At 36.2% G+C, this 12,553-nt stretch overlaps 2 protein-coding genes across 9 annotated transcripts in view; both read right to left on the bottom strand.

Moving 5' to 3' along the window:
• Window positions 1–1,473, bottom strand: part of LOC106058378 (uncharacterized) — a 37,910-nt gene extending 36,437 nt beyond the window's left edge. For both annotated transcript variants that reach the window (XM_056004904.1, XM_056004903.1), the window contains exon 1: window positions 1,405–1,473. The gene's annotated coding sequence lies outside the window, so the exon portion shown is untranslated. The remainder of the gene's footprint in view (window positions 1–1,404) is intronic.
• A 1,231-nt stretch (window positions 1,474–2,704) lies between these two features.
• LOC106073105 (uncharacterized) overlaps window positions 2,705–12,553 on the bottom strand; it is a 58,343-nt gene continuing 48,494 nt past the window's right edge. For 3 of the 7 annotated variants that reach the window (XM_056004925.1, XM_056004928.1, XM_056004926.1), the window contains 3 exons: window positions 5,346–5,378; window positions 4,620–4,646; window positions 3,854–3,967 (listed from right to left, as the gene is read on the bottom strand). In XM_056004925.1, coding sequence (XP_055860900.1) covers window positions 3,888–3,967; window positions 4,620–4,646; window positions 5,346–5,378 — 140 coding nt within the window. In that variant the 3' untranslated portion in view covers window positions 3,854–3,887. The other 4 variants (XM_056004927.1, XM_056004930.1, XM_056004929.1 and 1 more) reach the window with 2 other exon arrangements.

Here is a 12,553-nt window from a genome sequence, read left to right as displayed (position 1 = left end):
GATAGTAAATTTCCAACATGTGTGATAAATGATAGTCAATTTCCAACATGTGTGATAAATGATAGTCAATTTCCAACATGTGTGATAAATGATAGTCAATTTCAAACTTGTGTGATAAATGATAGTCAATTTCCAACATGTGTGATAAATGATAGTCAATTTCAAACATGTGTGATAAATGATAGTCAATTTCAAACTTGTGTGATAAATGATAGTCAATTTCCAACATGTGTGATAAATGATAGTCAATTTCAAACATGTGTGATAAATGATAGTCAATTTCAAACATGTGTGATAAATGATAGTCAATTTCCAACATGTCTAATAAATGATAGTCAATTTCAAACATGTGTGATAAATAATAGTCAATTTCCAACATGTGTGATAAATGATAGTCAATTTCAAACATGTGTGGTAAATGATAGTCAATTTCCAACACGTGTGATAAATGATAGTCGATTTCAAACATGTGTGATAAATGATAGTCAATTTCAAACATGTGTGATAAATGATAGTCAATTTCCAACATGTGTGATAAATGATAGTCAATTTCAAACATGTGTGATAAATGATAGTCAATTTCAAACATGTGTGATAAATGATAGTCAATTTCAAACATGTGTGATAAATGATAGTCAATTTTTCAGAGCCATATCGCAATAGTGTATTTTACTGGAGTACAATTGTATATTTATGAGATTAAAATAGCATATGTATTAGGTTACAATAGTTTATTTATTAATATACTAAAAATATCTTTGTGTAGAGAATCACTTAGACTAGCTATTAGAAATTTAAAGAATTCGTATTGAAATACTTGTAGCATATTTGACCTTTCACCTTAGAAGATAACATAAAACCATTAGAACAAACCTAATGTTTATTTTGAGTCAATATTTACAAATAGAAGTAATGCCGCTTGCTTTATGTTCCTTTCAGTTCATATAATTATAACAAATGAGTTGCAAATAAAACACGTTTTAGTTTTTTATTCTTATTTGATTTATAGAAATGTCTTTTAATAAACCCTAATGCTTTGTTTGATTAATTGATAGTTTCCTCAATAAGGGGAGTCCCTTCAAGGTTGAGACTCTGATCGGCCGCAGTCTGGCATATGGCCCTGTAAAGATAAATCTAGTCTATAGTACATTTATATTATATATCTAGATGAGTATAAATCTATCAATCCAAGTCAAGTAGTATTACAATTACAGTAACAATTATAGTCTAATATTTAAAAAATTAGTGTTCTATTTTTAGGCGCCTTGATCTTACAATGTGTTTGTTACTTTTATGGATTCAATTATTGTTCTCAGAATCAATCAAAAAGTTTCTGTAGGTTGTATTGATGTAAAGGTAGTGATTAAAATAATAATAAAAAAAGATTTAACTCGAATAACTTACCTGTGGTTGCTATTTCTGTAGTACTGTGTACTGCACTAAACATTTGCATTTCCGCACTATTGATCATCTAAGCTAAACCAAAGTTTATGAAGACAATGTGCAAGTAGCATCGAATCACTGCGCACTTCAATTCTGCTTTAAAACTCTTTCAGATCTACAATCTTCAGCTTTGATTTTGATAAATCATAGTTCAGACCTACAATATAACAATAATGGCAATGTCTTCGATTCCAAAGATTAAGGATGAGAGCAGTGTTTCACGTGACTAAGCAATCCCAGTTGCGACATGCATATTTTTCAATGCAGACAAAACCGTTGTCCACCGGCGGTCTATTAAGTTTTTTCTGTCTTCTGCGCGTGTCTTCAATAATTGTTTTCCTTTCGTTAGTGAGAGCTCTCTAACTGACTCTAACAGAGGTCATCTGACGCCAGCTACTTTCCTCTATGCCACTGAGGGCAAAATTGCGCCTGATTAGTTCTTTATAGCAGCAAAGAAGCTCGCCTTTGGCCTGCAGTCGTCTCCCATGCGGGATAGGTTTCCTAGCTAGCGCATCTCTCGAAAGGTAATTAGTGCTTTTATACTGTCCACACCAGCCACTAGCAGAACTGAGTTAGTTGTAATATAGTCTCGCCAGCGTATGCCCATTATGGTTTAATGCCCTTGATACGGAAGCCAGGTCTCATAGCCATACAAAGGTGTGGTGACAACCTACAATCTACAGATTTTAATAAATCATAGTTTTAGATGTACGATTTACAGTTTTGATAAATCGTAGTTTTAGATGTACGATTTACAAATTTGATAAATCATAGTTTTAGATGCACGGTTTACAGTTTTGATAAATCATAGTTCTAGATGCACGATTTACAGTTTTGATGAAAAAGTTTCTCTTTCAAACCTTGCGCTTGGCTTTCGAAACGCGGGGCCTCGGGATCGAATCTCAACGATTTTGAATATCGGGATTTTCTGTAGGCCCCTGAGTCCACCTGACTCTATCATGTACTTGACACCTGTAGGGGAAAGTAAAGGCGGATGGGTGTTATGCTGGCCACCCTGTCTTCCATAGAAATAGATTATCTTTACTGCTTTGATAAAGTTTACATGAAAGGTCACAAGTTCATCATTTTTATTCAATTCTGTTTGAATATATTTTAAAAGTAGCATGTTACTGACTACTGAGTGTGCACATTTTGCAAATCTGACAAATGTAATCGTCTTGATGAAATCCCTTTTAGTTACGTTTAGAAGTAGTCTAAATAGTTTGTTGATATCTTATTCAATATATAACAAAACAACAACAATGTTTCAACACTAGTGTACTATTTATTGTGTCAGATTACAGAATTACAAGCCGTAGATATAGTCTTGAGTTCTTCGGTTTTAACTGGCAGGTTAAGATCCTCTATCAGCTGTACATGCTGGCAGTCTTAGAGCTTGGGGCTGATTTGGCTAATGTAGAAGTAAGAATAAATGACAGGCATAGGTTAATGAAATAGAAGGAAAGAAATTAAAAGCTGAAACAAGTCGGTGAGAGAGAGAGCAATGGAACATGATACATAAGCCAACATATTTGTTTTGTAAAGTGTGGCTGTTCTAAAGCACAACAACATATAGACGGATTATAAATCATTCTTAGTTTGACTGCGAATCAAAGATGATTAAATTATGCCTGAAGGATTGATGGGAATATTGAACAAGGGACAATGATGTGTCGTTGGTAAAGCTAACTACAAGGCTGCTCACATTTTAAGTAGAGAAATGAAGTCACTGTACGGCGCTTAAAAAAGAAAAGATGAACCTTCAATATCCCATTAATTAATGTAAGGACTAGATCCATACGTTTCTAATAAACTTGTTTCAGGTCAATTTTGTTTTGTTTTGTACATTTACGGTCATGTGGCCCGCGACACGAGTGCTGGAAATTAAAATGGCCCGCAATTAGGTTGGGCATCACTGTAGACTGCAGACAATATCAATACAAGTAAAAATAGATGTAGATCGTATCATCACAAGTAAATAGATGTGGATAATATCATTACAGGAAAATGTCATGCAGCTAGAACTACATAAATGTAGACAATGTCATGCAGGGAGCTGAGCCATATAGCGCTTGGCTTCCAAACCGGGATTCTCGGGTTCAAATCCTGGTGAAGACTAGGGTTTTTAATTTCGGGATCTTTGGACGCCTCTGAATCCACCCAGCCCTAACGGGTACGTGACCTTAGTTGGGGAAAAGTAAATGTGGTTGATCGTTGTGCTGGCCCTATGACAACCTCGTTAACCGTAGGCTACAGAAACAGATGACCTTTACATCATCTGCCCTATAGACCACAAGGTCTGAAAAGGGGAACTTTTCTACTTAAATGTACATAATGTCATGAAGGTAGATCTAAATAAATGGAGACTATATCAGACTTACATCTCGAGCTGTCACTTTCTGTAGACAGAAATATCATTATAAAATTAGTTTATGCTAAAAAAACTAGGCTTCCAATTTGAACACTGAACCAATAGGCTGCATTGGTTTTGGAATCCTAACTCTTCTCATGTAGTTTGAACACACTTGTATTTTGTAGAATATTTGCAATAGTATTATTAATAGAAACTTATTAACGCAGACACATTTATATACAGTCAATTATTTAACTACATTCTAAATTTGCTTTAATTGTAAAAAGTTTGAATGTAACATAACTCTTTTTTTTAGTTCATCAATAATATCTTCAAAAGCGAACAAGAGCTCTCTTCCACCGATGTACACCTCGCATACTCCATTCTGTCTGACAGGAGGTGAGACTTGGGGGTTAAACTTAAAGTTCGGTTTTGCGTTCACTTCCGGTGTCACGGACACTCCGGGCTCGCGGACTAGAGACACTTGGATCCCGGCATTGATCTACCAGGCAAGCCGTGCGGGATAGGCCATTTATGTCAGGGCCCCCTGAGGGATGGCGCCTGGATGTTGACAGATCGCTGTGGGAGCTCTTTGACATCCCCTCACAGTGCACCCTCTTAGGCACTCCTAGCCGTCCCTTCTCACGACCGTTTCCACCCGGGCGCCACGTTGAGGCAGGGCAGCATGATTCACTAGATTCCTCTCAAGCTTATTTAATTTACCATTTCAGACTGTGAAATGAACAGTGAAAATGAACAGTGACAATGTGAAAACATGATAACCAGGTTATTTGTTTCGATCTACGGGTACAAGAGCACTTACTTTTGTTAGCGAGCTCTTGTACATTCTCTGAGGTGGAGAGAAAACAAAATATGAATACAAACATCATGTCAAATATTGCTACACGTTGTCTACTTGATACTAAACGCTAGAACTAATTCGTACAAGTGCTTCCTCTTCCCTAATTAGAGAAAGGAATGGGTTGCCTGAATCAGCCAAGAAATCAACGACTTTACAGAGTTTAAGTCATTGATTAACATGCATGGCTTGATGGACACATGCAATGCGTAGAACGTAATTATGTTCTCGTTTGGAGTCACGTCTTTAATTTATAAGATAAGAAGATATACGTGATCACATTTTGAAATGAGACATTAAAAGTTTAGTGACTTGTGACAAGTGGGGTTAAAAGGTGGTCGTTTTAGCGTGTCTAGGGGGTTTTAGTTTGTGAACCCACACTTGCACAAATATACGTACATGCACATAGTTAAAAAGGCTGGCAACAAATGCTATATATAAAGACTTATATGCAGGTGAAATAAAAGATAAAGATAAAAGGTCTAATGCTTTACAGTGTGTTGGGATAAGATCAGGTATATATATTGGTCATCATTAGGGGAAGTTTACACTTCATGCCAGACGTTATGCTTTTATAATTTGGGACAGATAAATCAGATTGCGTCGGAGGTTCGCAAAAGGCTTGTAAAGGGGTCCCAGAACTGAAAATGTTTGAGAACTCCTGGTATAGAGTAAAAGAAGATGTCTTACCTTTGGATCTAGATGTACTGCTAGCTGCATTGACTGTCAATAGAAACATTCATAAAATATAAATACAAATAAAAATTTTCAGTTTTTTTTTGGTACAGTAAGAATAAAAAAAAAGGAATCCAAAACCAAAACACATTAAGTTACATAGTGACTCATATAAAGTGGACATTTTAACAAATCTTATATCTCATATAAAGTGGACATTTTAACAAAGCTTATATCAGATCAATCTGTATGTGTGTCTGGTAATAAATTTGAACACGTTATTTCTCCCACACACAATCTCAGATCAAGTTGAAACTTTTCTGAATTATTTATAGGCTTAAACAATATATGACTCTATAATCAAATAACCAATTAGTACATTAGTAAATTAATTACTGGTTATTAATTATATTGTTTGATATCAACATGGGAAATAAATCCTTCAGTATTCCCAGATATGGGTGACTATGTCGGGTTTTGTCCCATTGGATGATTGTACATGTTATTTCTTCCACACCCATTCTCGGATCAAGTTGAGCTTTAAACAATTATTTATTCTACCTAACCCTAACCACGAATCAATGAAAACATTCACCCATTAATCCAGTAATTATTGGCAATTTATTTTTTAATATAAAAAAAGAGAAACAACTTCTACATTCTTGTGAGATGATAAGCTTTGATTAAATTTGTTTTCTCTATTTTGCTCGTGACTAACTCCTTTTGAGCGCCACTTAAAAGGCGAAATGGAAGGAGACATGTGTGACCTAGACATAGGCTAACCAGTACATTTTGTTGTTTGATTAGACATAGGCTAACTAGTACATTTTGTTGTTTGATTAGACATAGGCTAACTAGTACATTTTGTTGTTTGATTAGACATAGGCTAACCAGTACATTTTGTTGTTTGATTAGACATAGGCTAACCAGTACATTTTGTTGTTTGATTAGACATAGGCTAACCAGTACATTTTGTTGTTTGATTAGACATAGGCTAACCAGTACATTTTGTTGTTTGATTAGACATAGGCTAACCAGTACATTTTGTTGTTTGATTAGACATAGGCTAACCAGTACATTTTGTTGTTTGATTAGACATAGGCTAACCAGTACATTTTGTTGTTTGATTAGACATAGGCTAACTAGTACATTTTGTTGTTTGATTAGACATAGGCTAACCAGTACATTTTGTTGTTTGATTAGACATAGGCTAACCAGTACATTTTGTTGTTTGATTAGACATAGGCTAACCAGTACATTTTGTTGTTTGATTAGACATAGGCTAACTAGTACATTTTGTTGTTTGATTAGACATAGGCTAACCAGTACATTTTGTTGTTTGATTAGACATAGGCTAACCAGTACATTTTGTTGTTTGATTAGACATAGGCTAACTAGTACATTTTGTTGTTTGATTAGACATAGGCTAACCAGTACATTTTGTTGTTTGATTAGACATAGGCTAACCAGTACATTTTGTTGTTTGATTAGACATAGGCTAACTAGTACATTTTGTTGTTTGATTAGACATAGGCTAACCAGTACATTTTGTTGTTTGATTAGACATAGGCTAACCAGTACATTTTGTTGTTTGATTAGACATAGGCTAACCAGTACATTTTGTTGTTTGATTAGACATAGGCTAACCAGTACATTTTGTTGTTTGATTAGACATAGGCTAACCAGTACATTTTGTTGTTTGATTAGACATAGGCTAACCAGTACATTTTGTTGTTTGATTAGACATAGGCTAACCAGTACATTTTGTTGTTTGATTAGACATAGGCTAACTAGTACATTTTGTTGTTTGATTAGACATAGGCTAACCAGTACATTTTGTTGTTTGATTAGACATAGGCTAACCAGTACATTTTGTTGTTTGATTAGACATAGGCTAACCAGTACATTTTGTTGTTTGATTTCATCATTGCTTACAGCTTGTAGTCTGTTTAATGTATAGGAAAGAGAACAGATGTAAGAATCAAAGATCAGAGATGAATTAATTCATTGTGTTTTATGATACAAAATGCACTAAGGTAAGTGAAGATAAGCCTTTGTGAGGAAAATTACATTGTTCGCTACAAATGTTAAATAGACCTTTTTTAGACCATCAAATCTATATTTATAAGTCCCCGAATAGCGCAATAGTTAACATACAAGACTACTACAAAATAGAGGCACGAGACCTCGAGTTCGAATTCAGGCTCTAGCAATACTTTTATTTTAAAATAGAGCCTTTGAACTTTCTCCCAGATACCCCCCCCCCTCCCCCATCTGGTCCACAGAAGTGCCTGGCACTGAGCAAGTAGCATTACACAAAAAAACAATTAATTAAAATATTTCCAATTGTACAGATTTATCATTGTTTGTCTAGCTAAATCGATTGAAAATTAATACATAATGGATTCAAAGTAGGCCTAAATGGACATATTAAAACGAAGACCGAGCCTCGCACAAACCGCTTCAACGCTAAATCAACCTCGGTTCGGAAGCCAAGCTCCTTACCACTCAGCCACCGCTCCTCCAGCAGGAGAAAAAACATGTACACATTTTGTATCAGACAGACACAGTGAAATGATATAAATATAAGTGTCATAAGTGTACATTTCAACTGAGGTTTCATATGAAAAGCCTTTATCTAAATTTCTATAATAAAGCTAATCGTCATTCACTGTAAAACACACTTTTTTGAGTAAGGAATTATAGAACAGATGAAGCAGAGAACTAACACACAACTTCAAAAACAATGAAGAGAAAGCACACGCTCCAGTTAAATCTGAGAGAACTAGAACTTATTTGGGCAAGTCACATTCTCCAGTTAAATCTGAGAGAATTAGAACTTAGATGGGCAAGTCACATTCTCCAGTTAAATCTGAGAGAACTAGAACTTAGTTGGGCAAGTCACATTCTCCAGTTAAATCTAAGAGAGAACTAGAACTTAGATGGTCAAGTCACATTCTCCAGTTAAATCTGAGAACTAGTACTTAGATGGTCAAGTCACATTCTCCAGGTAAATCTGAGAGAACTAGAACTTAGATTGGCAAGTCACATTCTCCAGTTAAATCTGAAAACTAGTACTTAGATGGTCAAGTCACATTCTCCAGGTAAATCTGAGAGAACTAGAACTTAGATGGGCAAGTCACATTCTCCAGTTAAATCTGAGAGAACTAGTACTTAGATGGGCAAGTCACATTCTCCAGTTAAATCTGAAAACTGGTACTTAGATGGTCAAGTCACATTCTCCAGGTAAATCTGAGAACTAGTACTTAGATGGTCAAGTCACATTCTCCAGGTAAATCTGAGAACTAGAACTTAGATGGTCAAATCACATTCTCCAGTTAAATCTGAGAGAACTAGTACTTAGTTGGGCAAGTCACATTCTCCAGTTCAATCTGAGAGAACTAGAACTTAGATGGGCAAGTCAAATTATCCAGTTAAATCTGAGAGAACTAGAACTTAGATGGGCAAGTCACATTCTCCAGTTAAATCTGAGAGAACTAGACCTTAGATGGGCAAGTCACATTCTCCAGTTAAATCTGAGAGAACTAGTACTTAGATAAGCTAGTCACATTCTCCAGTTAAATCTGAGAGAACCAGAACTTAGATGGGCAAGTCACATTCTCCAGTTAAATCTGAGAGAACTAGAACTTAGATGGGAAAGTCACATTCTCCAGGTAAATCTGAGAACTAGAACTTAGATGGTCAAATCACATTCTCCAGTTAAATCTAAGAGAACTAGTACTTAGTTGGGCAAGTCACATTCTCCAGTTAAATCTGAGAGAACCAGAACTTAGATGGGCAAGTCAAATTATCCAGTTAAATCTGAGAGAACTAGAACTTAGATGGGCAAGTCACATTCTCCAGTTAAATCTGAGAGAATTAGAACTTAGATGGGCAAGTCACATTCTCCAGTTAAATCTGAGAGAACTAGAACTTAGTTGGGCAAGTCACATTCTCCAGGTAAATCTGAGAGAACTAGAACTTAGATTGGCAAGTCACATTCTCCAGTTAAATCTGAAAACTAGTACTTAGATGGTCAAGTCACATTCTCCAGGTAAATCTGAGAGAACTAGAACTTAGATGGGCAAGTCACATTCTCCAGGTAAATCTGAGAGAACTAGAACTTAGATGGGCAAGTCACATTCTCCAGTTAAATCTGAAAACTGGTACTTAGATGGTCAAGTCACATTCTCCAGGTAAATCTGAGAACTAGTACTTAGATGGTCAAGTCACATTCTCCAGGTAAATCTGAGAACTAGAACTTAGATGGTCAAATCACATTCTCCAGGTAAATCTGAGAACTAGAACTTAGATGGTCAAGTCACATTCTCCAGTTAAATCTGAGAGAACTAGAACTTAGATGGGCAAGTCAAATTATCCAGTTAAATCTGAGAGAACTAGAACTTAGATGGGCAAGTCACATTCTCCAGTTAAATCTGAGAGAACTAGAACTTAGATGGGCAAGTCACATTCTCCAGTTAAATCTGAGAGAACTAGTACTTAGATAAGCAAGTCACATTCTCCAGTTAAATCTGAGAGAACTAGTACTTAGATAAGCAAGTCACATTCTCCAGTTAAATCTGAGAGAACTAGAACTTAGATGGGAAAGTCACATTCTCCAGTTAAATCTGAGAGAACTAGTACTTAGTTTGGCAAGTCACATTCTCCAGTTAAATCTGAGAGAACTAGTATTTAGATAAGCAAGTCACATTCTCCAGTTAAATCTGAGAGAACTAGTACTTAGTTGGGCAAGTCACATTCTCCAGTTAAATCTGAGAGAACTAGTATTTAGATAAGCAAGTCACATTCTCCAGTTAAATCTGAGAGAACTACTACTTAGTTGGGCAAGTCACATTCTCCAGTTAAATCTGAGAGAACTAGTACCTAGTTGGGCAAGTCACATACTCCAGTTAAATCTGAGAGAACTAGTACTTAGTTGGGCAAGTCACATTCTCCAGTTAAATCTGAGAGAACCAGAACTTAGATGGGCAAGTCACATTCTCCAGTTAAATCTGAGAGAACTAGTACTTAGATAAGCAAGTCACATTCTCCAGGTAAATCTGAGAGAACTAGAACTTAGATGGGCAAGTCAAATTCTCCAGTTAAATCTGAGAGAACTAGTACTTAGATAAGCAAGTCACATTCTCCAGGTAAATCTGAGAGAACTAGAACTTAGATGGGCAAGTCACATTCTTCAGTTAAATCTGAGAGAACTAGAACTTAGATGGGCAAGTCACATTCTCCAGTTAAATCTGAGAGAACCAGAACTTAGATGGGCAAGTCACATTCTCCAGTTAAATCTGAGAGAACTAGAACTTAGTTGGGCAAGTCACATTCTCCAGTTAAATCTGAGAGAACTAGTACTTAGTTTGGCAAGTCACATTCTCCAGTTAAATCTGAGAGAACTACTACTTAGTTGGGCAAGTCACATTCTCCAGTTAAATCTGAGAGAACTAGTACTTAGTTGGGCAAGTCACATTCTCCAGTTAAATCTGAGAGAACTAGTACTTAGATGGGCAAGTCACATTCTCCAGTTAAATCTGAGAGAACTAGAACTTAGTTGGGCAAGTCACATTCTCCAGTTAAATCTGAGAGAACTAGAACTTAGTTGGGCAAGTCACACACTCCAGTTAAATCTGAGAGAACTAGTACTTAGATAAGCAAGTCACATTCTCCAGGTAAATCTGAGAGAACTAGTACTTAGATAAGCAAGTCACATTCTCCAGGTAAATCTTAGAGAACTAGAACTTAGATGGGCAAGTCACATTCTCCAGTTAAATCTGAGAGAACTAGAACTTAGATGGGCAAGTCACATTCTCCAGGTAAATCTGAGAGAACTAGTACTTAGATAAGCAAGTCACATTCTCCAGGTAAATCTGAGAGAACTAGTACTTAGATGGGCAAGTCACATTCTCCAGTTAAATCTGAGAGAACTAGAACTTAGATGGGCAAGTCACACACTCCAGTTAAATCTGAGAGAACTAGAACTTAGATGGGAAAGTCACATTCTCCAGTTAAATCTGAGAGAACTAGTACTTAGTTTGGCAAGTCACATTCTCCAGTTAAATCTGAGAGAACTAGTATTTAGATAAGCAAGTCACATTCTCCAGTTAAATCTGAGAGAACTAGTACTTAGTTGGGCAAGTCACATTCTCCAGTTAAATCTGAGAGAACTAGTATTTAGATAAGCAAGTCACATTCTCCAGTTAAATCTGAGAGAACTACTACTTAGTTGGGCAAGTCACATTCTCTAGTTAAATCTGAGAGAACTAGTACCTAGTTGGGCAAGTCACATACTCCAGTTAAATCTGAGAGAACTAGTACTTAGTTGGGCAAGTCACATTCTCCAGTTAAATCTGAGAGAACCAGAACTTAGATGGGCAAGTCACATTCTCCAGTTAAATCTGAGAGAACTAGTACTTAGATAAGCAAGTCACATTCTCCAGGTAAATCTGAGAGAACTAGAACTTAGATGGGCAAGTCAAATTCTCCAGTTAAATCTGAGAGAACTAGTACTTAGATAAGCAAGTCACATTCTCCAGGTAAATCTGAGAGAACTAGAACTTAGATGGGCAAGTCACATTCTTCAGTTAAATCTGAGAGAACTAGAACTTAGATGGGCAAGTCACATTCTCCAGTTAAATCTGAGAGAACCAGAACTTAGATGGGCAAGTCACATTCTCCAGTTAAATCTGAGAGAACTAGAACTTAGTTGGGCAAGTCACATTCTCCAGTTAAATCTGAGAGAACTAGTACTTAGTTTGGCAAGTCACATTCTCCAGTTAAATCTGAGAGAACTACTACTTAGTTGGGCAAGTCACATTCTCCAGTTAAATCTGAGAGAACTAGTACTTAGTTGGGCAAGTCACATTCTCCAGTTAAATCTGAGAGAACTAGTACTTAGATGGGCAAGTCACATTCTCCAGTTAAATCTGAGAGAACTAGAACTTAGTTGGGCAAGTCACATTCTCCAGTTAAATCTGAGAGAACTAGAACTTAGTTGGGCAAGTCACACACTCCAGTTAAATCTGAGAGAACTAGTACTTAGATAAGCAAGTCACATTCTCCAGGTAAATCTGAGAGAACTAGTACTTAGATAAGCAAGTCACATTCTCCAGGTAAATCTTAGAGAACTAGAACTTAGATGGGCAAGTCACATTCTCCAGTTAAATCTGAGAGAACTAGAACTTAGATGGGCAAGTCACATTCTCCAGGTAAATCTG

The sequence above is a fragment of the Biomphalaria glabrata genome, chromosome 11 (assembly GCF_947242115.1).
Source record: "Biomphalaria glabrata chromosome 11, xgBioGlab47.1, whole genome shotgun sequence".
In the NCBI taxonomy this organism is placed as follows: Eukaryota; Metazoa; Mollusca; class Gastropoda; family Planorbidae; genus Biomphalaria; species Biomphalaria glabrata.
This window is presented reverse-complemented; position numbering and strand designations above follow the sequence as displayed.